Here is a 22,684-nt window from a genome sequence, read left to right as displayed (position 1 = left end):
CATTTATTGTTAGGACTAATGTTACGTGAATGCTTGGTAATCAATGAAATACTTGTTTTAATTACTTGAAAAAATCAAGTTTAAGATTACTCATATTTTCCGTAAAGAGATGTGTGCGTTGATAAGTTAGCTAATTTAAGATTTATTCATAGCAAATCATTAGTTTATTTTTAATATTCTTTATAAATTGATATATTCTACCTATCGTTTTTGTTAAGTTGTAATTCTGTTTTTAAGAAGAAATCTACCATTTTTTTTCTTTAATTCATTATAAACATGTATATACATATTTTAATTTTTTTATTGATCGATTAATTCATCCAAATTTTTTTGAAGCAGTTGAAGTAAAGAAGGAAGTGTAGCGACGAGCCTTATCCGCTGCTCCACCTTGTGCTCTGCTCGTGGGCACATCATCAAAAGGATTAACATTCAAAGTTCTTCTTCTGCGAATCCAGCTTTCATAGCCTCTACTCGACATTATGCTTTCAAATTCAATGTTACTTGCGTCTTCTCTGTTTTCACCCTTACCTTCCACTCTCATCTGTCCCCACAAGCTTTGTTCTTCCTTTAAAACCATCTCAAAACAAAGCCACGCATTTCTCCACAAAAACCCCTTTCTCTCGCATCACTTGAATTTGGGTTCCAAAAGGGCCCTTTCTTCAGTTTGTTTCTTCAACGCTGGAGACAAGGCACTCTCCTCTCTTGCCCTTTTTACTATTTATTTATTCCTACGCAATTACTTTCCAAGTTCACAAGTTATCGTGGGAATAGTTGCCTTATGCGCTTTAATTTCCGTGCATGTTGAGTAAAAATGTTTGATTTTGGATGCTACTCGTGACCGGCTGAAAAAACGAAGAATTAGAAGAGTGTTTTTTTTTTAAAGTGAGTATATGGTGATTGGGATTTTAGTTTATTCAATACCAATTTACCATCATAATATGATTCCCTTTGCATGTCTGAATTGAGTGTATTTCAGTGAAACTACGAGTTAGAGGTCTTTATGTTGTTTGTTTTTGTTTACAATAATATATGAAAAATTTAATTTCGTAAATTATTTGTAAAGATCTTTTGTTTTGCCAATCAATTAGAAGTCTTTCTATATATATTTTTGAAGTAATTATTAGATAGGTCAGTAATCTTATCATGCATGGCAATGTACTATTGACGATAATGTAAACAACTGTAATATTATCAATACATTCTAATTAAATTCTTTATAAACAATTGTGTAAATTACTTGTATCGTTCTTTTTCTTTGTCCGTTTTTCAGGAATCAGAACTGGAATGGCCTATACTCAGGCGATGGGAGGTGCCTTGGGAATGGCAAACAGTTTCATTGACCTCTCTTGCTTGTGGATTGGGGTGTGTTCTGAGTAGCTGTTGTGATTTCATATCAAACTTGAATTAATGCAAATCTACTGAGAAGATAACATTTAGGGACTTCTTATCTATATACTGTCAATTGATTTACATGTTAGTATTGATTTCTATGTTACTGTTTGAGTTGTATTTTGGGCCATTAATTTATTCCCAGGCAGTTTTGTGTTGACAGGTTTGACTGAAGCAATTGCTCTCCCATATCTTGGGATCAAACCTGATGTGCTAAGTTTAGATGACAAGGCAGAGATACTTTTGTTGGATCAGGGGTATGCTACTCCTCTGGACTCTCTTACCTTTGTAATTTTTGAAGTTGGTTGGTAAATTGTGAAACTACATCCACATTTGCTTCTGAATTGTTTTGGATGGGTCATTGACTTGCAAAGAAGATGAGAAACAACATTTTATGTAGCAAATATCACATGATGTTCATGGAAGTGTGCGATACACATTAGATTTTTAGGTTGTCATCCTTTGCTCAAAGCCTGCGTCCTTGTTAAATGTCTGAATTCTTACTTTGTAACATTTGCTTTTATTGAATTTTAGAGCAGAAAATTCTTAGAAATTTGAACTTTAAGACTAATTCAATATCATAAAACCGGTTTGTAAGGTGAGATTTACATTTATTTATATACTATAATTTGGTTATATTTTTAGTCAATGTGAGATCTCTAATACACTTCTTTACATTCAATTTTGATACTATTAGAAAATGGATCACAAGATCGGTTTGTGATGAGTTTGCACCCACTTATATATTACAATTTGACTATATCACTAGTTAATGTGTGATCTCCATATAGTCTATATAAATATAGGCTCTTGATAAACTTGGGGGACTTTTAGTAGGAGGTCAATTTTTTCCTACTACGGAATTATACTTTCTAGGAATCACAAATCTTGAGAATTAAGATTCTCAGGAATGACCAAAGTATATTTTGGTTAGCAAAAAGTATTGTTGGTGATATTTATATAAACTTTTTAGAAATCAAAGAATAATATGTTATTTTTACTGAAATCTTTAATTTGCTACCACAGTTAATTAATGAGTAATATGGTATTTTTTTTTCAATAAAATTTTTATTTTCACTGGGGAAAGTTAGATTTCCATCTCATGAAAATGTTTGTGGGAAACTTGGCCAAAAACCATTATCAGGAAAACTACTTTTCCAACCTCAGATTCTTGGGGAAAACTAAGTTTCTATTTTGTTGGCTAATATTGTTGGAAAGACACCTTAATTATGGTCACCCTAGCCCTACCTTTGTTGTGACTTCTTTGGGGGGGTTTCCTTAATTGTAGCTCATTAGTGGTGGTTTAGTGCCACATTGACAATATGATTTAAATAGAGGTTATAAAGTTTGGCCAATCCTTATCTTGCAAGTTGATATTGCGAGGAACGAATTTGGTCCCAAGTCCAAATTCTATGATGAATCAAAGCCTATTCTACATTTTTTATTGGATTACTTGCATTTGCAAAACTTTACAACCCTGCGTGTGAGGGCAAGTGTCAAGAGGCCACCTTAATTTAGGTGACTCCTAGTCTGCCTTATTTGCAACTATAGAGTGGTTTAGTTTCACGTCGACTAAAATATAACTTAAATAGAGTATATAAAGTTTGGACAATCATTATCTTGTAAATTGATTTTGTGGGATTGACTTAGGTCCTAAGCCCAAATTCTAGGAAATATTAATAGTGTGGAACTCAGTAGATATTGATACTCACGAATACTAAATAAATTGTATCATTTGATATGTGAACATAATATTTCTCAAGTGCATTAACTATTATTATTAGGGTAAATAGTTGGTGCAATATGACAAGTATTGACGTCAATCTTTCATTTTTAGCACAACAAGAAAAAAAGTTACAGATCTTAGTACAAAAACTTTAATTCGGTTAATTTTGTTTGAGCTCGGTTAATAGTTAAGGTAATTGATGTGTTTGGTCTTTAGGAATTGTCATGTGTGTTTATTAAAGGGAAAATAAACGTTAATATGCAATTAATCTTGAAAGGAACCTTTTACCCTTTGCCTTTTGCTTTATAAATTTGAAATCCTTAGTGGTTCTTTCTAGGTTAATTGCATAATAAAGTTAATTTTTTTCTTTAATAAACGCACGTGATAATTACTAAAGGCCAAACACGTTCTCAATTATATTAACCATTAACCGAGTTCAAACCAAACTAATATAAATAAAGTTGTTGTACTAAAATTGTAATTTTTTTTTCTTACTATACTAAAAACGAAATATGTCAATACTTGTTGTAATGAACTGACTATTTACCCTTATTATTTCCTGCAGCTTTGGCCTTTCTACCAGTACCTAATAATTATTCCAATTTTCTTTCTGGTGTTAAAGACAAAGTACATAAAGTTTTCAATTACTTTCTTATTTTCTCCTATTATTTGTCTTGGCAGCATGACAACTGCTGTTGTTCTTGGAATAATTTATAGTGTTGCCAACACTTTCCAGCCACTTCCTGAAGACTTCTTCAAATACGGTATTATCATTTAAGAACCTTTCAGTTATATCTGGGAATAGGCAGAGGTTTCTAATGTGAGCAGTATTTGCGTGGGACTGTGAGTATAGTGCCTATAGGTTCAACAACCAATCTAGAGTTCAAAAGCTCAAAATAATATTAAGATAACTTCAGCATGGATTTCAATACAATCTTGATTATTATTTTAATACATCTGGAGTTGTTGATTGACTACAAATATAGGCACTATGCTCAAGCAAGAGTTATTCTTCAATGTTTGTATTAATGATTGGCATCAAACCTTAAGGCTTATAAAAGTATTGTTAATTTAGCGAAGTTCACTGCTATCAACACGAACCAGTTTGTGCCTTGATGAACATGCTGTATCTCTGTCCTGTTGCATCATGTTGGTTTAAATCTCATTTTAATCCGATGTTTAGTTTGCTATTGGCTTCTATTAGAAGAATTAGAAAGCACTGATGCTTTTTCCATTCAATGGTAAAAACATGGTTACAGATACGAGGGAGCCTTTCAATCTTCAAAAGGGTTGGCTTTTATGGGCAGGAGTTGGACTTGTTGGTGCCATAATTGCCATTGCATTGACTGGAGTTGCTGTGTCTTTCTTCAGTGGAGAAACCCCACAAAGAGAGGTATATTTTTCAAATTTTACTGGCAGATGCAGATGCATTTATTAGTTTCTACATGTTAAACTATTTTTGATGTAGCATGGGAGGACGAAATTTAGGGTCGCTGATTTTCAAATAGCACTAGTATTGAGTCAGTGATCTTAGAATTACATCACAACTGTTTATAGTATGGTTCCGACTTGCCATCATGGTATGGATCGTCGTAGCTAACTAAGCATATCTGTATATCTTCCTTATGTACCTTAGCAGAACTAATCTTTCTTGATAGGATTGCTACTTTGTTCTGTTAAAGTTTGCCTTATATGATACTGTTTAATTTTTCTGGACTTAAAGGTATCTCTTATATGCTTCTATAATCTGCTTTTCAGACTGATGCTCTTGTTCGCTTGCTTCCATTAATTGGATCTTCAAATCTCAGGTAATTTAAGATATTTAAAATATGGTTTATGCAGCCAAATTGCAGTTGCAGAGGTATCTAAAACCATAACATTGTGGTGACAATTGCAGTCGTGGACTGGAATTTCAGATCATAGTTCCCCCTTCTATTAATGAAAGGAATTTGTCTAAAGTTTCCATCTAGGTTCTGTATCCTAGATTCTTAAGCCAGTGATTGATTGTGTTTATTTTCGTTGTAGTACTGCCTGCTTGGTGGGTATCACAGGTGTTCTTGCTCCACTCCTTGAGGAGACTGTATTTCGAGGATTTTTTATGACTTCTCTGACCAAGTGGTATTGTTTCCTTCATATATTTCCCTTTCTATTTGACACCCGTTGATTTGTTGCTTTTTTTTTTTTTTTCTTGTTGATTTAAGCATTCTTTTATTACCATGTATCAGAATAATTCGTGTTGAAGAAACTGAAGCTTGCCTTGAAAGTAGAACTTTTTCTTTTTGAATTAGATATGCAATGGGAACATAATTGAACACAGGTTTCAACAAGTGCAGTTTCAGCTATGCTGTAGTTAGTTAGTCTTGTATCCTTGACAAAAAAGGGAAAAATTGATTAGAATGTAAAGTGAAGTTTGCATTGTGCTATCTAGTTGCTATTTTTCCTTCCAGTTAAGTTTCTGACCATATTGGAGTATTTAGACTCATAATTTAGGTGGTAGTTCTTCAATCAACTTAGGGAACTTTAATATATGGAGTTTTACCGTTAAGATATTTGATGCATGTATACAATGAGGCCTGGGAGGGTTGGTCTTTAGATATTTTTAAGATCCAATTTCTAGTTCATAAAACTCCAACTAGTTCACTACTCGTTTATACACAAACTTGAGCTTTCCAAAATACTGTTCACGTAGGAGAAAATAGAGGTTTCTAAAATGAGACTGCTAGACTCCAGAGATAGACAATGAAAGGGGGATAATTGGAAAGTAAGAGAAACAACAACCTATTGCTTTGTGTATGTACAAGTGATTAGTGATCTTTAGGAAAAATGATTAGTCAAGTATTCTGAACATTTCTAAGAACAGTATCATGATAAGGTCACAATTTTGGTTTATTTCTATTTTTAATGTGTAAACTAGTAGTGTGTTAGTCTGAGTTATTTGGATTAGCATTGTTAGGCTAAATCACAACTTGAACTTTCTCTTATGCTTTCTTTGTGAAAAATAATCTATATCTGTGAATATACTTGTTTGCAAAATTTGTAGATTTAACTTAATTAGATGCTTCATGAATGCCTCAACTCGGTTGTTTAAGTATGTTTTGTGAATTGATTGTTGTGCAAATTTTCTCATTCACCACCTTCACTGTAGGGTTCCTACACCAGTTGCTGTTGTCATTAGCGCCAGTGTGTTTGCCCTTGCACATCTCACTCCTGGAGAATTTCCACAGTTGTTTGTTCTCGGTATCGTACAAATACATGATAACATCTTCAGATATGGAAATAATGAATTGAGTATACAATAACTTAATTTGATAAAGGGGAAATGTCATTTTTATGAACACAAAAATTCAATCCATTTTTTGATTTTAGAAAATGTTTTTGTTCATTTACATTTTCTGCTGTTTTCATTATTTTCTATACAAAATTGAAAATATAAAACAAAGTGAAAACATTTCTGTAATTATTTGTATAAAAAGAAATGGAAATAGAAACGTGTACTTTCTCTTGAAAGATGCTATTGTTATTCCGAATACTCCAAAGAAAATAACAGGAATTTGTGGCATACGCAGGGACTGCTTTGGGGTTTTCATATGCTCAAACTCACAACCTTCTCACTCCCATCACTATTCATGCCTTTTGGAACTCAGGAGTGATATTATTTCTTACTTTTCTGCAGGTATTAATTATCACTCCGTGTTTGCAAATTCTGATAGTTTTTACAATCATCTTTTATTCAATATTAAGAATACTTCTTCTGCTGTTTGTAATTATAGCTTCAAGGGTACGATATCAGAGAATTGTTGCAGGCAACTTGACGGAAACATTCTCTCCCTTGCATGGATGTGGAGCATCATGTAAAGTTTAGAATAGGCATCCATTTTTTTGTCTATCTGCTCCCTTTCCCTGTTGTAAAACATAATCAGATTGTTGTTTCAAACAGTGAAGTAAGAAAAGATTATTTGATCAATGACAGTTAATATATATGATATCAACTTTGAAATTTTCAGCAGGCATGGTTGGCAAGAACTAGTGCTTGGTTTGGATATCCAATTTTGAATGAAGTATAGTAGAATGAAATGGAATAGAATAAGTTGGTTTGGATATCTATTATGTTCAACTTAACCTATTTCAACACTCACATTGTTTTTATGATTGTGCATTGGAAAGTGCAAAAACTCAATTCAATTGCAATCCAATAGGATTCCAAACACCCTAATATGGTTGTTGGGAATTTGGGATAACTCACTTGAGTCAGTTTACGAGTTAGGAATTTGGATAGTTTTAATGAAGTTGTAGGATCAAACTTTGTTTTCGTTATTTAACACAACAATTGTATTAATCTAAAATTTTCAAATATAGATATCATGATGTATTTGATATATATATATATATATATATATATATATATAACATTTTGTCCCTAAAAACACATATCATATCATAGATGTATTTGATATCACATATCTAAATTTTTTTGTTCCTATATTTTCACGCGAAATTAATTTTCGTTCTTAGTCTAAATTTTGTATCTCCTACATACTTGTAGTAAGAAAATTATTGGTATGAGTTCTTACCAGTTTTTTTGTTTACATAGCAAATAGATTTTCAGTGTGCATTGTGATGTTAAAATATTTCATGTTAACTCATTAGTGACATAGATTTTTATAATATTATAATACATGTGAATGTTATCAAATTGTAAATTGTAATACATGAAAATTCTTGTTACGTAAAAATAAATATCTATTTCAATAATTTTCTTACTACAAGTATTTAAGAAACTTAATTTTGGAAAAAAAAATCAATTTCGCGTTATAGTTCAAGAATGAAAAACATATTTAATTCCAAAAAAGTTTGTGGGTTTTGTGTTGGGTTTTATTAGACCTATGTATTTGATTATATATGATTTGCTAATTAGAACCTTATTCGGACATTAATTTCATTATAATTATTAGATGTTATTGGATCAGCTAGTTAGTAAAGAAATCAAGTAGTATTAGATTCATAGTATAAATAAGATTTTGTTGACCTTTATAAATAACTTTTAGACTAATTTAAAATAGAAGCTTATGCTTATTGATAAAAATTCTCTTAATGTTTTTTCTTGAATTTTTTGTTATCTTTGAATTATTATTTTGATATTTTTGAACTGTGAAGTATTTTCCATGTTCTAATATCCTCACAATGTTTTCCATTTTTTCATTTATTCCATAAAATTTGATCATATGTGAAAGAGAACTACTACTAATTCACTTTGTTGGGAGTCCACGGTACAACCAGTTTAACGGGTTTCAAACAACTGAAATAGTAAAGCTATGCAGCGCCCAGATATGATATCCATGAGCGTCATTGATCATGGAACTGAGCAGATATTGAATTTGAAGTAATACAAGCACGTGAATTCACAATGTTCCCTGCCTTTGTTTAATTTTTTATAAGCATTACAAGATTTACTCTAAATCATCATGTACAAGAGACTCTTTGTTGAATAGCTTAGTCACATGATCTAACCTGAAAAAGAAAAGACTTTCTACTAGGAGCAATTTAATAGTGTTAACACAAGTTAAATTGTCTAGTACATGTTTGTTTTAATTGTCTTAATCATTATTGTTATAATTTGCTTTTTTTTTATTCTCCGCTTGATTTTGAACAAATTGTCTCTTTACATTTTCTTTTTGTCATTGACACACTTCCTATATCTTGTGAGTGATTTGGTTTTGTTCCTAGTACATATGCAAAATGTTTAACCAATGACACATGTGCTTTTGAAATTTCTTCTCCATACACTTCACCCACATTTTCAAATTTTTCTACACAATGTTAACACAAAATAATTAACATTGACAACTAGCCTTGCATTAAATCATTACACTACTATAGAAATAAAATTTAAATGATGTGAACATTGCTTGTTATTTACAATTGTGCTCTAATTCAAGTGTGCAACAATTAAGTTTCATATTAAGTAGCATAATAATTTAGGTGTGCAACAATTAAGTTACATATTTCAACTTACAATTTCTATCCATAATTCAAATATCTATACTAAAATTATAAAAGTTAACAAGAAAAAAAATATAAATTTTAAATCTATTAAAATAAAAGCAAAATTACTTTTTTTACTTACCATAATTTCTTCTCCATTAGGAATACATCAAGTGTTATCAGATCTCATACATGTAGCCTTCCATACTTTCATTGCATTCGGTCATTCCTCACTTTTTAATTCTTCTTTCTATTGAAAACAAGTAAATAAGGTAATGTAATTATACATTAAATAAAAGAACTAAAACAAACTTGTATATGTGGAACATAAAGAAATCATATAAAACCTATATAAAATTTGCACAAATTTCTATATATGAAACATAAAAGTAATATTACCAATTCAAATGTGTTTTGGACAACTGATTTTGTGTCAATAATTGATCTAATTTCTTGTTTACTTCAACTAGCTTTATTTTTCAAACTCTTTTCCTATAAATGTAGAAATAATTTAATATTATAATTCATAAAAAATAAAATTCAAATTTAAGATATATAAATAAAGTAACCTTATCTTAAATTTGGAATCATTCCATTTGTTATGTATTAGCCAATTCCAATCTTCGGGTAATACATCATGTGGCCTACCTTTGTTTTGGAGGTATTTTTTTTATACAAATGGTGATGTCTATTTCTATATTGCTTTTGCAACCGTTTCATTGCATGTTCTTTATCCTCTTCCATCAAACATAATGCATCCTAAAGCCATGAAGTTAAAAACAATACCAAATAATCAAAATATATAAATAAAAATTAATTGAGTACACTTACATGAATAGAGTAATACCAACCTTCATATGTTTTCACATTAGAGTTAAATCATCTTCATATATCTTTTTCTAAGTTTTAACTTGTAAATGAGCCTTTTGATGTATAGATATTTTGCATGTTTTCCACAAAGCTTAAAATAGGGAGGGGGAAATTGGATGTCAAAAGTATTTCCCATTACCATTAACTTTTCTCTTTTCTTTGAGAGTTTTGCATTAATGGTATGCCCACGTCGCTTCTTAACAACATGTTGACCTAAATTAAATTAGGAAAATAAATCTATACCAATTTTAATAATTATTTATTCAATCTAAATAAACAAGTACAAATACCTGTACTTGTTTCATGTTGCTCAACATTAACCAACTCAGAGACATTGACCCTTTTAGAATTTAATTTTAATGGTTTTGTTATCTATAAAATATGAAAGTAAATAATCATAAAAGTTTAAGAATGAGTTACCCTGTCAACCTAAATTAGATACATGTTACTTGTGTAATTAAACTAAAAATAAAAATTTATACATTTTAAGAATCTCATTACATACCTTTTTTTTATTGTATTTTTCATCTTCACTTGAATATTGAACCTCTTCTAATTCTTTGGTTCTATACTCTTCATCTCTTTCTTTTCCCTTCTTTTTCTTGGTATTTTGAGTTAGGACTTTCAAAGAATAAGCTAAATGTGATAATCCGAAAGCCTATAGTTTTGCTTTGTTTTCTACAATTCTTTGTAGCCTTTGTTCTTCTTATTTAGACATGTCTCATGCAAACAAAAAGCTAGGAAAACAAGAAATAATAAGCAATTCACATCATTGAAATAACAAGCATTGTTCACATCATTTACAACTTATTTATATAGTAGTGTAATGATTTAATGCAAGGCTAGTTTCCAATGTTAATTATTTTATGCTAACATTATGTAGGAAAATTTGAAAAATACATCCACATTTGCTTGGTTTTGTTCCTAGTACATATGCAAAATGTTTGACTAATAGCACATGTGCTTTTGAAATTTCTTCTCCATACACTTCACCCACATTTTTCAAATTTTCCTACATAATGTTAGCACAAAATAATTAACATTGACAACTAGCCTTGCACTAAATCATTACACTACTATATCAATAAGTTCTAAATGATGTAAACAATGCTTGTTATTTCAATGATGGGAACTGTTTGTTATTTCTTGTTGGCTTATTTATTTTAGTTTAGTTTATTATTTGACTTGGCCAAGTATAAGCTAAAGTTCACTTTAACGTAGATCCATCTTCAAGTGAGAAAGCATCCTAGCTTTTTGTTTGCAGGAGACATGTCTAAATAAGAACAAAGGCTACAAAGAATTGTAGAAAACAAAGCAAAACTAGAGGCTTTCGGATTATCACATTTAGCTTATTCTTTGAAAGTCCTAACTTAAAATACCAAGAACAAGAAGGGAAAAGAAAGAGATGAAGAGTATAGAACCAAAGAATTAGAAGAGTTTCAATATTCAAGTGAAGATGAAAAATACAATAAAAAAAGGTATGTAATGAGTTTCTTTAAACGTATAAATGTTTATTTTTAGTTTAATTACACAAGTAACATGTATCTAATTTAGGTTGATAGGGTAACTCATTCTTAAACTTTTGTGATTATTTACTTTCATATTTTATAGATAACAAAACCATTAAAATTAAATTCTAAAAGGGTCAATGTCTCTGAGTTGGTTAATGTTGAGCAACATGAAACCAGTACAAGTATTTGTACATGTTTATTTAGATTGAATAAATAATTATTAAAATTGGTATTGATTTATTTTCCTAATTTAATTTAGGTCAACATGGTGTTAAGAAGCGAGGTGGACATACCATTAATGCAAAACTCTCAAAGAAAAGAGAAAAGTTAATGGTAATGGGAAATACTTTTGACATCCAATTTCCACCTCCCCATTTTAAGCTTTGTGGAAAACGTGCAAAATATCTCAAGGTTGAAGCAACTATGTGTATAGGTCAAAAGACTCCTTAATAAGTTAAAACTTAGAAAAATATATATGAAGATGATTTAACTCTAATGTGGAAACATATGAAGGTTAGTATTACTCTATTCATATAAGTGTACTCAATTAATTTTATTTATATACTTAATGTATTTTGATTATTTGGTACTTTTTTTTAACTTCATGGCTTTAGGATGCATTATGTTTGATGGAAGAGGATAAAGAACATGCAATAAAACATTTTCAAAAGCAATATAGAAATAGACATCACCATTTGTATAAAAAAATACATCTAAAACAAAGGTAGGTCACATGATGTATTACCCGAAGATTGGAATTTGCTAATACATAACAAATGAAATGATTCCAAATTTAAGATAAGGTTACTTTCTTTGTATATTTATATCTATATCTTAAATTTGAATTTTATTTTTTATGTATTATAATATTAAATTATTTCTACATTTATAGGAAATGAACTTAAAAAATAAAGCTAGTCGAAGTAAACAAGAAATTAGATCAATTATTGGCACAAAATCAATTATAAAAACACATTTGAATTGATAATGTTACTTTTTTGTTTCATATATAGAAATTTGTGCAACTTTTATATCGGTTTTATATGATTTCTTTATGTTCCACATATACAAGTTTGTTTTTGTTCTTTTATTTAATGTATAATTATATTACCTTATTTATTTGTTTTCAATAGAAAGAAGAATTAAAAAGTGAGGAATGACCGAATGCAATGAAAGTATGGAAGGATACACGTATGAGATCTGATGACACTTGATGTATTCCTAATGGAGAAGAAATTATGGTAAGTAAAAAAAGTACTTTTGCTTTAATTTTAATAGATTTAAATTTTTTTTTCTTGTTTTCAGGAATGTGGGATTTTCCCGAAGGGTTGTAATGCGTCGTTTATTGCTCTTGTCCCTAAAGTGAAGGATCATGTTATGATTGACCAATTCAGGCCTATTTCTCTCGTGGGAGCTATGTATAAGATCATCACTAAAGCAATGTCACATAGTATCAAGAATGTCTTGCCTTTGGTTATTGATGAAACTCAGTCAGCTTTTCTGAAAGGAAGGGGGATGTTGGAAAGTGTCCTAATGGGCAACGAAGAGATTGAGGAGGTACGAAGATGTCGGAGGAGTGGAGTTTTCTTGAAAGTGGACTTTGAAAAGGCATATGACTCGGTTAGGTGGAGCTTCTTGTTGGATATGTTGCATACGATGGGGTACCATAGTAAGTGGATTAAGTGGGTACAAGGCTGTCTGGAGTCGGCAACTGTGTCGGTTTTGATTAACGGTTGTCCGACAGAGGAGTTTAAACCTTCTAGGGGTCTGACGCAAGGTGATCCTTTGGCCCCTTTTTTATTCCTTATTGTTGCCGAGGGGTTGGCGGGTCTATTCCGTAATGCATTAAAGGAGAACGTGTTAAAAGGAGTGAAGGTGGGGAGAGCGCAGACTGAATGCTGTACAGTTTGCTGATGACACTTTGTTTATGTGTGAAGAGTCTGTCTCTAATATTTTTACAATCAAAACAATCTTCAGGGTTTTCGAGCTAGCTTCAGGCCTCAAGGTTAACTTTCATAAATCAAAGTTTGAGGAGGAGTGGAGTTTTCTTGAAGGTGGACTTTGAAAAGGCATATGACTCGGTTAGGTGGAGCTTCTTGTTGGATATGTTGCATAGGATGGGGTTCCATAGTAAGTGGATTAAGTGGGTACAAGGTTGTTTGGAGTTGACAACTGTGTCGGTTTTGATTAACGGTAGTCCGACAGAGGAGTTTAAACCTTCTAGGGGTCTGAGGCAAGACGATCCTTTGGCCCCTTTTTTATTCCTTACTGTTGCCGAAGGGTTGACTGGTTTAGTACGTAATGCATTAAAGGAGAACGTGTTAAAAGGAGGGAAGGTGTGGAGAGCGCAGACTGAATGCTGCATGTTACAGTTTGCTGATGACACTTTGTTTATGTGTGAAGACTCTTTCTCTAATATTTTTACAATCGAAACAATCCTCAGGGTTTTCGAGCTAGCTTCAGGCCTTAAGGTTAACTTTCATAAATCAAAGTTTGAGGAGGAGTGGAGATTTCTTGAAGGTGGACTTTGAAAAGGCATATGACTCGGTTAGGTGGAGCTTCTTGTTGGATATGTTGCATAGGATGGGGTACCATATTAAGTGGATTAAGTGGGTACAAGGCTGTCTGGAGTCGGCAACTGTGTCGGTTTTGATTAACGGTTGTCCGACAGAGGAGTTTAAACCTTCTAGGGGTCTGACGCAAGGTGATCCTTTGGCCCCTTTTTTATTCCTTATTGTTGCCGAGGTGTTGGCTGTTCTAGTCCGTAATGCATTAAAGGAGAACGTGTTAAAATGAGTGTAGGTGGGGAGATCGCAGACTGAATGCTGCATGTTATAGTTTGCTGATGACACTTTCTTTATATGTGAAGAGTTTGTCTCTAATATTTTTACAATCAAAACAATCCTCAGGGTTTTCGAGCTAGCTTCAGGCCTCAAGGTTAACTTTCATAAATCAAAGTTTGAGGAGGAGTGGAGTTTTCTTGAAGGTGGACTTTGAAAAGGCATATGACTCGGTTAGGTGGAGGTTCTTGTTGGATATGTTGCATAGGATAGGGTTTCATAGTAAGTGGATTAAGTGAGTACAAGGCTGTTTAGAGTCGACAACTGTGTCGGTTTTGATTAACGGTAGTCCGACATAGGAGTTTAAACCTTCTAGGGGTCTGAGCCAAGGCGATCCTTTGGCCCCTTTTTTATTCCTTATTGTTGTCGAGGGGTTGGCGGGTCTAGTCCGTAATGCATTTAAAGGAGAACGTGTTAAAAGGAGGGAAGGTGGGGAGAGCGCAGACTGAATGATGCATGTCATAGTTTGCTGATGACACTTTGTTTATGCGTTAAGAATGTGTCTCTAATATTTTTACAATCAAAACAATCCTCAAGGTTTTCAACCTAGCTTCAGGCCTCAAGGTTAACTTTCATAAATCAAAGTTTGAGGAGAAGTGGAGTTTTCTTGAAGGTGGACTTTGAAAAGGCATATGACTTGGTTAGGTGGAGCTTCTTGTTGGATTTGTTGCATGGGATGAGGTTCCATAGTAAGTGGATTAAGTGGTTCCATAGTAAGTGGATTAAGTGGGTACAAGGTTGTCTGAAGTCGGCAACTGTGTCGGTTTTGATTAACGGTAGTCCAAAGAGGAGTTTAAACCTTCTAGGGGTCTGAGGCAAGGCGATCCTTTGGCCCCTTTTTTATTCCTTATTGTTGCCGAGGGTTTGGCGGGTCTAGTCCGTAATGCATTAAAGGAGAACATGTTAAAAGGAGTGAAGGTGGGGAGAGCGCAGACTGAATGCTGCATGTTACAGTTTGCTGATGACACTTTGTTTATGTGTGAAGAGTCTGTCTCTAATATTTTTACAATCAAAACAATCCTCAGGGTTTTCGAGCTAGCTTCAGGCCTCAAGGTTAACTTTCATAAATCAAAGTTTGAGGAGGAGTGGAGTTTTCTTGAAGGTGGACTTTGAAAAGGCATATGACTCGGTTAGGTGGAGCTTCTTGTTGGATATGTTGCATAGGATGGATTAAGTGGGTACATGGTTGTCTGGAGTTGGCAACTGTGTTGGTTTTGATTAATGGTAGTTCGACAGAGGAGTTTAAACCTTTTAGGGGTCTGAGGCAACGCGATCCTTTGGCCCCTTTTTTATTTCTTATTGTTGCCGAGGGGTTGGCGGGTCTAGTCCGTAATGCATTAAAGGAGAACGTGTTAAAAGGAGTGAAGGTGGGGAGAGCGCAGACTGAATGTTGCATGTTACAGTTTGCTAATGACACTTTGTTTATGTGTGAACAGTCTGTCTCTAATATTTTTACAATCAAAACAATCCTCAGGATTTTCGAGCTAGGTTCAGGCCTCAAGGTTAACTTTCATAAATCAAAGTTGTCAGGTATCAAGGTAGAAAGGAATTCCCTAGAGCTATATGCAAGAACTCTTAACTGTGGTGTTATCCAGATCCCGTTTAAATACTTGGGGATGCAAGTTGGTGGCAATCCAAGGAGGAGGCAGTTTTTGGAACCAGTTGTGGACAAGGTTAAAACCAGACTTAGTGCCTGGAAAGGGAAATGCCTATCCTTAGCTGGTAGAGTATGCCTGGTTAAGTCGATTCTAACCTCTATACCCCTGTTTTATGTTTTTCTCTTTAAAGCCCTACATGCAGTCTGCCACAAAATCTCTAGCATTCAGAGGAGATTCTTGTGGACAGGGGGTGACGATCATAGGCATATCTCTTGGGTAAGCTGGGAAAACGTGTGTAAGCCAAAGGAGGAAGGGGGTTTGGGGATCAAGGATATTAGAATATTCAACTGTGCCTTGCTAGCAATGTGGAAATGGAGGCTGCTGAGTGAGGAAAAGGGGAAATGGAAAGACATTTTACTATCGAAGTACAGTCCTGGTACAGTAAGTAATAATAAGACTCTTTCTTGGTGGCGGAAAGATCTATCAAAGGTGTATGAGGAGGGAGAAGAGGAGGGATGGCTTCAAAAACATGTAGCTTGGAAGGTCGGGTCCGGGGTTAAAGTTAGATTTTGGGAAGACGCTTGGGTGGAGAACAAAAAGCTTAAAACCTTGTTTCCCAGGCTTTTTTCCGTCTCCCTGGACCAAGGAAAGACGGTGGCTAAGGTAGGTTCTTGGGAGGATTCAGATTGGAATTGGTGGTTAAGGTGGAGAAGAGCTAGGTTTAGTTGGGAGAGTGCTATGGAGGGAGAATTGCTTAATCTCATAACAGGGAAGACCTTGAGCAAAGAAGCCAAGGATACTTTAGTTTGGAGTGGGGATCAGAATGGTGATTTTTCAGTGAAATCTGCTTATCTGAATTTACCTCATCAGCATGTAGGCTTTTCAAATGAAGTCTTTTCTCTTCTGTGGGAAGCAAAAGCGATGCCCAAAGCCCTGGTAACTGCATGGAGGATCTTACTTGGACGCCTTCCAACTTATGATAATCTCATTCGAAGAGGTTTGGTAGTCACCTCTTCGTCCTGCGTGTTTTGTAATGGGTCTGAAGAATCGGCACAACACATCTTCCTGGATTGCATCCTTGCTCAGAGTGTTTGGTCTTTATGTTTTAGATGGATAGGCATATTGTTTGTCCAGCATAAGGACATTCTAGTCCACTTTGAGAGCTTTCAGTTACCACACTTCACAGTTAGTCAGAATCTGTGGGATCAAAGGAACTTGATTGTTTTTAAGCAAGGGGTAGCTGATGCTGATGAAATTGTCCACCTAGCCCAGTTGGCAGCGTGGCTAATGTTGAAACATGGGGCCTTCCCTTTCGACTTCGCCTTCTCGAATTGGATTCTTAATCCGGGTATCTGCTTACAGAATTGTCGTTAGTGATGGTGATGAGGGCCAAGTTCTCCTTTTGGTATGTTGAAGGAATACAGGTAGAATGGGAGCTGCATGTTTTAGTGAGCTGGAATAACGTCTAGATTGATGGGCTGGTGCAGGAAATAGCTAGATAGGGTGAATTATTCATCTATCAGTTGCCTGAACAGAAGCAAGTTTGTATACGAGAAGTATGAACATATGAAGACACGAAGCAGTGGAGGTGATGCATAGATGGAAATGTTGCGGTTGCAAGTGTTGTGAATGCAAAGCAGTTTGTGTAACAACTGTGGAGTAATACAGAAGCTAATTTGTAGCCTAATGGAGTGTCACACTGCAAATTTCCAGTTTGTTCGATGGCTGGACTGTGCTCAATTAATTCTGTTAGTGTTAGAAGAATAAAGTGCAAAATTATGATGATTTGGTTGTGAGGTCAATCATTAGCCTTTGGTATGTTCTGTGCTGGTTTTGCTAAGGGTAATTTTGTTGAGCACGTGGTGAGCAAGCTAGGTTGGATCAAATAAGGGTACGTGGGATGGTAGACTAGTGCCCATAACAGTGTTTCAATCACAACAGAGTGGACTCTGACGTGAGCAGGTCCAGCAATTGGTTTTGTGAAGGACTAGCAGTTTGGCTACTGTTATGTGTGAATAATCCCCTGTTGGGGGGGGGGGGGGGGGGTGCGTAAAGGTGAAGCAGAACAACTAGGAGGAGGTTCAAACGGGTGCAAGCAATGCTGGAGTTAGGTTGACTATGAAGTTTAGCGTGAACAACATGTGGAGGTTCTGAAGTGTCCTGGCAGTAAAGGAAATCATGGGAGGATGGGGCATGATGGTTTTCTGGTACGAAGGATGGGGAAGAAAGAATTCTACTGAGGAGAAACATGTGTTTTATGCTATAGCTTCAACTATAGGGAGTATAGAAGCTATATAGTGCTTGAGAGTTTGGGTTTGAGAAGAGGACAAACCTACAAGCAGCAGGGTTTTCTTTAACAGCTTTTAATAATAGGGTGTTTATGGGTGTAGCCTTGTATATCTTTAGCAATTGGTTGCTGCTGGTTTTTTCTGGATCATGGTTTGTAATGTTGACTATGGATCCCTCCTGTGAGGAGCTCGGTTTTGTATATGGGTTGGAATAACCCTTAAGTATCCCTTTTAATTTTATTTTATTCTTTGCTGATAAAAAAAAAACTTTTACAATTTTAGTATAGATATTTGAATTATGGATAAAAATTGTAAGTTGAAATATGTAACTTAATTGTTGCACACCTAAATTACTATGCTACTTAATATGAAACTTAATTGTTGCACACTTGAATTAGAGCACAATTGTAAATAAAAAGTTCACATCATTTAAATTTTATTTCTCTAGTAGTGTAATGATTTAATGCAAAGCGAGTTGCCAATGTTATTTAATTTGTGTTAACATTGTGTAGGAAAATTTGAAAAATGTGGGTGAAGTGTATGGAGAAGAAATTTCAAAAGCACATGTGCCATTGGTTAAACATTTTGCATATGTACTAGGAACAAAACCAAATCACTCACAAGGTATAGGAAGTGTATCAATGACAAAAGGAAAATGTAGAGAGACAATTTGTTCAAAGTCAAGTGGAGAATGCACAAAAAAGAGCAAATGATTTAGAGTGAGGAATGCATAATCCAACAACAAGAAGAGGCTAACATTCAACTTCAAAGTGAATTGAAATCTCAAAGTCTATTAATTGAGGATAAAAACTTTTTGTGAAAACTCAACATGACCAAATGAAACAAGAGATTGAAAGGGAGCTGAAACGTCAAATGACTACTTTATTAGGAGTTTTATCATTTAACAATTCAAATGTTCCTTCACTAAGTTGTGTTATTATTTAAGTTGTTCCATTACTATGTCTATAATTACATTTTACATTTCTAAAATATTATTAATTATTTTTTTATTGATATTAGTGGTTTATTTTGCATGATCAAAATTCTTGAAGATATTAAAGACCATTTATTGTAATTTTTCAAATACTTGTGTAGTTAAATGTTATGAAGTAGAATTAAATCTCATCTCATATATGCATGTTTGAATTTATTGTTGGATATTTTAGTTTTTATCAATTTGAATGTAATGAATATTTTATATTTTCATTTAAAATTTTAAAAAAGTTATGTCTATTAATTGTGATATCATATTTATTTGTAACAACCATACACTGTCAAAAGAACTTTTTTTTGCACATTTCACATACTCTTCGGCTTATACAAAAACACCAATTTGAGTGTGGTTGTTGTGGCTGAACAAGGAGCAGAACACATGGAGACAAGGTTGGAAGCAAGGGTGTGCAAATATTATTATTATTATGTAAGTTGAAATTTTTTATGCCCCTTTGCTTTTTATGCAGTTTTGTTTCCTATTTGCTTTTGCTGCTGTAGTTTATGTTGTTTTTCTAGGATGTTTAAACTTCTCACTATGTTTTTATTGTTATTCATATAATTGGGTAAATGGGGAAGTATTAAGTCTACATGTTACCATTTCTTGTTTACCCATTAACTCCTTGAAGTGTCTTGCGAAGTCGATCATGCATTTTACTGCATTGGTGTTGTATTATGCTTGTTTCACTCATTCTGTATCTATTCAAATGGTTTCAGCTTGTGTTCTCGTCTTCAGCAAAATAGGAGAGGGAGGTTTTGGGGCCGTCTACAGGGGATTTATAAGAGGGTTAAACACTCATGTTGCCATTAAGGGTAAACTAGTTATTATTTAGTTAGATAGTTAAGGGTAAAATAATTATTTAGTTAGAATACAAAGCCTCTAACTGACAAGATATATCACAGTGGTTCATAAATTCAGTTCACATAGTGGTTCATAAATTCAATACACAGAGATACAGTAACTGCGTACATGATGCAATCAAGCTTACAAAGCTTAAAAGATATAGACTTCAAGATAAACAATAATTATATAGGAGTAGCAAGCGTTCCAAATTTTTTATCTTCATAAATATGTATGATAAAATCCTTCAGAAAAAAAATAAATAGCAGAAAATATGATTAAAAACTATAGATCTGTTACCTGTACCCCAAATAGTGAGCTTTAATATTACTACCAACTGTAAAAAAGTGTATCTTGAATTCCACAGCTTAAATTATTAAAGAACAACCAACAACTCAGTATGCAATGATGGCACAACAAATTACTCTGCAGAACCTGTACAGAAATAAAACAAATAGAAACAATAAATAATGACTAAAAGTTGAAATTGAAATTAAAAAACAGGAAATAGAAAAACTCTACTTCATTTGAAACCCATAAACCTGTATAATGCTACTGCATTTGTTAAATAGAATCAAAAGGAGCCACCCCTAAACCTTAAATGGATTTAAATCTGTATAATGCTACTGCATTTGTTAAATAGAATCAAAGGAGCCACCCCTAAACCTTAAATGGATTTAAATCCCAAATTTCATAGTAAAAACCCTAATCTATAAGAAAATCAAAAGAAAAGAGATGACTTACTGTTCAGAGTATTTTGATTTTGAAAACGAAAAAGACTTTCAAAGTGAAATGCGAATTTGCTATGGTTCATAAGCACCTGCACCAAAAAACTGAAAACTGATATATTTTGAAGACTGCCAAATAAATGCGCATAAAACTTTTCTTATAGCTAAAAAGAACGATTTCATAATTAGTTACAATTGCAGTTAACATTTTTTATCATTTAATTTGATATATAATTTATTTAACTATTTATGTTGTTCTATGCTAATAAATAATATTTATATTTTTTAATAAAATAATATTTGTTTTTTATTTTATTTTATTTAGAAATAGGTGTTGATTATATTTTAAATTAAATATGATTATGTTTTTATTTTATTGTTTATTATTTTAATATATTATGGTGTACATAATAAAAATAATAATTATAATTAAATAATTCTATATTGCAATGTTAATAACAAGTTTTATTCTATATTTTTTAACAAAATTAATAAATTGATAAACTTGTTTTAAAAGAGAACAAATGCAGGTTTTTTTTCATTAGTGGTCTAAATATTAATTTTTTATTCCTACTACCCGATGATTTTAAAATATTGAGAGTTAGGTTAATTGTTTCCGATATATATATATATATATATATATATATATAATTATCTACAATGTTAACAACTTAAATATTAATATATACATAATAAATAATTTTGTTATAACTGATTTATTCAAATTTATCTTTCAATATTTTAATTTATAATAAAATTAATTTATTCAAAATTATCTTTGAATATTTTAATTTATACTAAAAGTCTATAAATATATATTGATTATTTAGAAAATATTCACTTAATCCTTCTCATTTCATACTCATATACTTACACTCTTAAATTTCTTTACTTCCTATCCTATTGACTTAAGCATTCAAGAATTGTGAATCTTTATTTCTCACAATTCAATGACCATTCTTTCAATCGATTTTTTTAAACCACCACAAATTATTCACGCTCCTACTCTATAAGAACCTCCATTAATTTTATTTCACTTTATTTTCTAATATAAGAGTTCAGACTTATTATTCTCTATATTTATGATTTATGTATGATAGCAAACTTTATAAACTAATCAAATGCATTTTATAATAATATATAATCATATTATGTTGTTAATAATAACTTAGTAAATATAATCATATAATTATACATTATGATTTTAATAACATATTTCACTAAACAACTAAAAACTATAATATATTAAAGATAATGATAAACTTTATTTTTTAAAATATGCATGCATCCTCAAATTTAACAATATATATAAATATTGCACAATAAACCGAAATATTTATAATATATTTGCAGAACAAATGTAAAGCTTTGCATTGATACTATATTAAAATAGTATAAACTTTAGAAATGAAAAGTCAATAATTTTATAATAATAATAAAAGTTGTGGAGTGATATTATTATTTTTAAGTTGGGGAGTTAAATAGTTACTTTTAGATTGCGAAATTATACAATTATAAATAATATAACTAATTTCATTAAATAAAAATAAAATTATATAATTAAAAATGAAAAAAGTAAAAAAGTAAAAAAAATTACATCTGTTATCTAACCTTACGTATAAGGAAAACAAAATAATATGTATTTGAATAAAAAAAAGTCAGTAAAATAAAGCCAAAAACTGTTATTCATTTTTTTAAAAATTTATTTTAAATTTTATAGACTTATCAAACCGTCATATAGATTTTTTTTTTTCATCAGATAAAAAAATAATATTTTTCTCTAAAAATGAATTTTTTAATTTTTATTATATATTTTCATTTGCACTTTTTCATTTGGTTATTTGGAAATTTTATAATTTTATAAGTTAATAAAACAGTTTTTTAATTTTAAAATTTTATTTTATTTGTTCTCATTTAACTA

The 22,684-nt window shown here is 32.2% G+C and overlaps 1 protein-coding gene, 1 long non-coding RNA gene and 2 pseudogenes across 7 annotated transcripts; 2 read left to right on the top strand and 2 right to left on the bottom strand.

Annotated features, from left to right (window-relative positions):
• The first annotated feature begins 302 nt into the window (after nucleotides 1-302).
• LOC137817133 (uncharacterized) lies at nucleotides 303-7,121 on the top strand. 6 transcript variants are annotated; one of them, XM_090298619.1, is made up of 10 exons: nucleotides 303-882; nucleotides 1,271-1,362; nucleotides 1,539-1,646; nucleotides 3,797-3,879; nucleotides 4,375-4,508; nucleotides 4,874-4,923; nucleotides 5,141-5,233; nucleotides 6,261-6,352; nucleotides 6,682-6,788; nucleotides 6,886-7,121. In XM_090298619.1, exons 4-10 carry the CDS (start codon nucleotides 3,798-3,800, stop codon nucleotides 6,925-6,927), a joined length of 600 nt encoding a protein of 199 aa, XP_090154745.1. In that variant the 5' UTR covers nucleotides 303-882; nucleotides 1,271-1,362; nucleotides 1,539-1,646; nucleotide 3,797; the 3' UTR covers nucleotides 6,928-7,121. The 6 variants fall into 6 exon arrangements, with proteins under 6 accessions (XP_090154745.1, XP_068476472.1, XP_090154747.1 ...); XM_068620371.2 differs by having other exon boundaries at nucleotides 306-689; XM_090298620.1 differs by having other exon boundaries at nucleotides 810-882; nucleotides 1,553-1,646.
• On the bottom strand, nucleotides 6,878-20,889 carry LOC137817134 (uncharacterized). Its single transcript, XR_016518655.1, has 3 exons — nucleotides 20,780-20,889; nucleotides 20,336-20,470; nucleotides 6,878-7,015 (listed from the first exon to the last, which is right to left on the bottom strand). It is a non-coding gene; the product is annotated as an uncharacterized LOC137817134 (long non-coding RNA).
• Nucleotides 8,563-11,834, bottom strand: LOC150029120 (uncharacterized; annotated as a pseudogene).
• LOC150029119 (uncharacterized) lies at nucleotides 11,974-19,149 on the top strand (annotated as a pseudogene).
• Nucleotides 20,890-22,684: the final 1,795 nt, after the last annotated feature.

Source organism: Phaseolus vulgaris, chromosome 2, assembly GCF_051622355.1.
Source record: "Phaseolus vulgaris cultivar YP4 chromosome 2, ASM5162235v1, whole genome shotgun sequence".
Taxonomy (NCBI): Eukaryota; Viridiplantae; Streptophyta; class Magnoliopsida; order Fabales; family Fabaceae; genus Phaseolus; species Phaseolus vulgaris.
This window is presented reverse-complemented; position numbering and strand designations above follow the sequence as displayed.

What these genes read in the sequence shown, in the direction of transcription:
- LOC137817133 (XM_068620371.2), top strand. Translation starts at nt 480, where the DNA reads ATGCTTTCAAATTCAATGTTACTTGCGTCTTCTCTGTTTTCACCCTTA. An exon ending in TCTTCAACGCTGGAGACAAG is followed by an intron (nt 690 to 1,270) that starts GCACTCTCCTCT and finishes TCCGTTTTTCAG; the next exon opens with GAATCAGAACTGGAATGGCC. An exon ending in ATGACTTCTCTGACCAAGTG is followed by an intron (nt 5,234 to 6,260) that starts GTATTGTTTCCT and finishes CCTTCACTGTAG; the next exon opens with GGTTCCTACACCAGTTGCTG.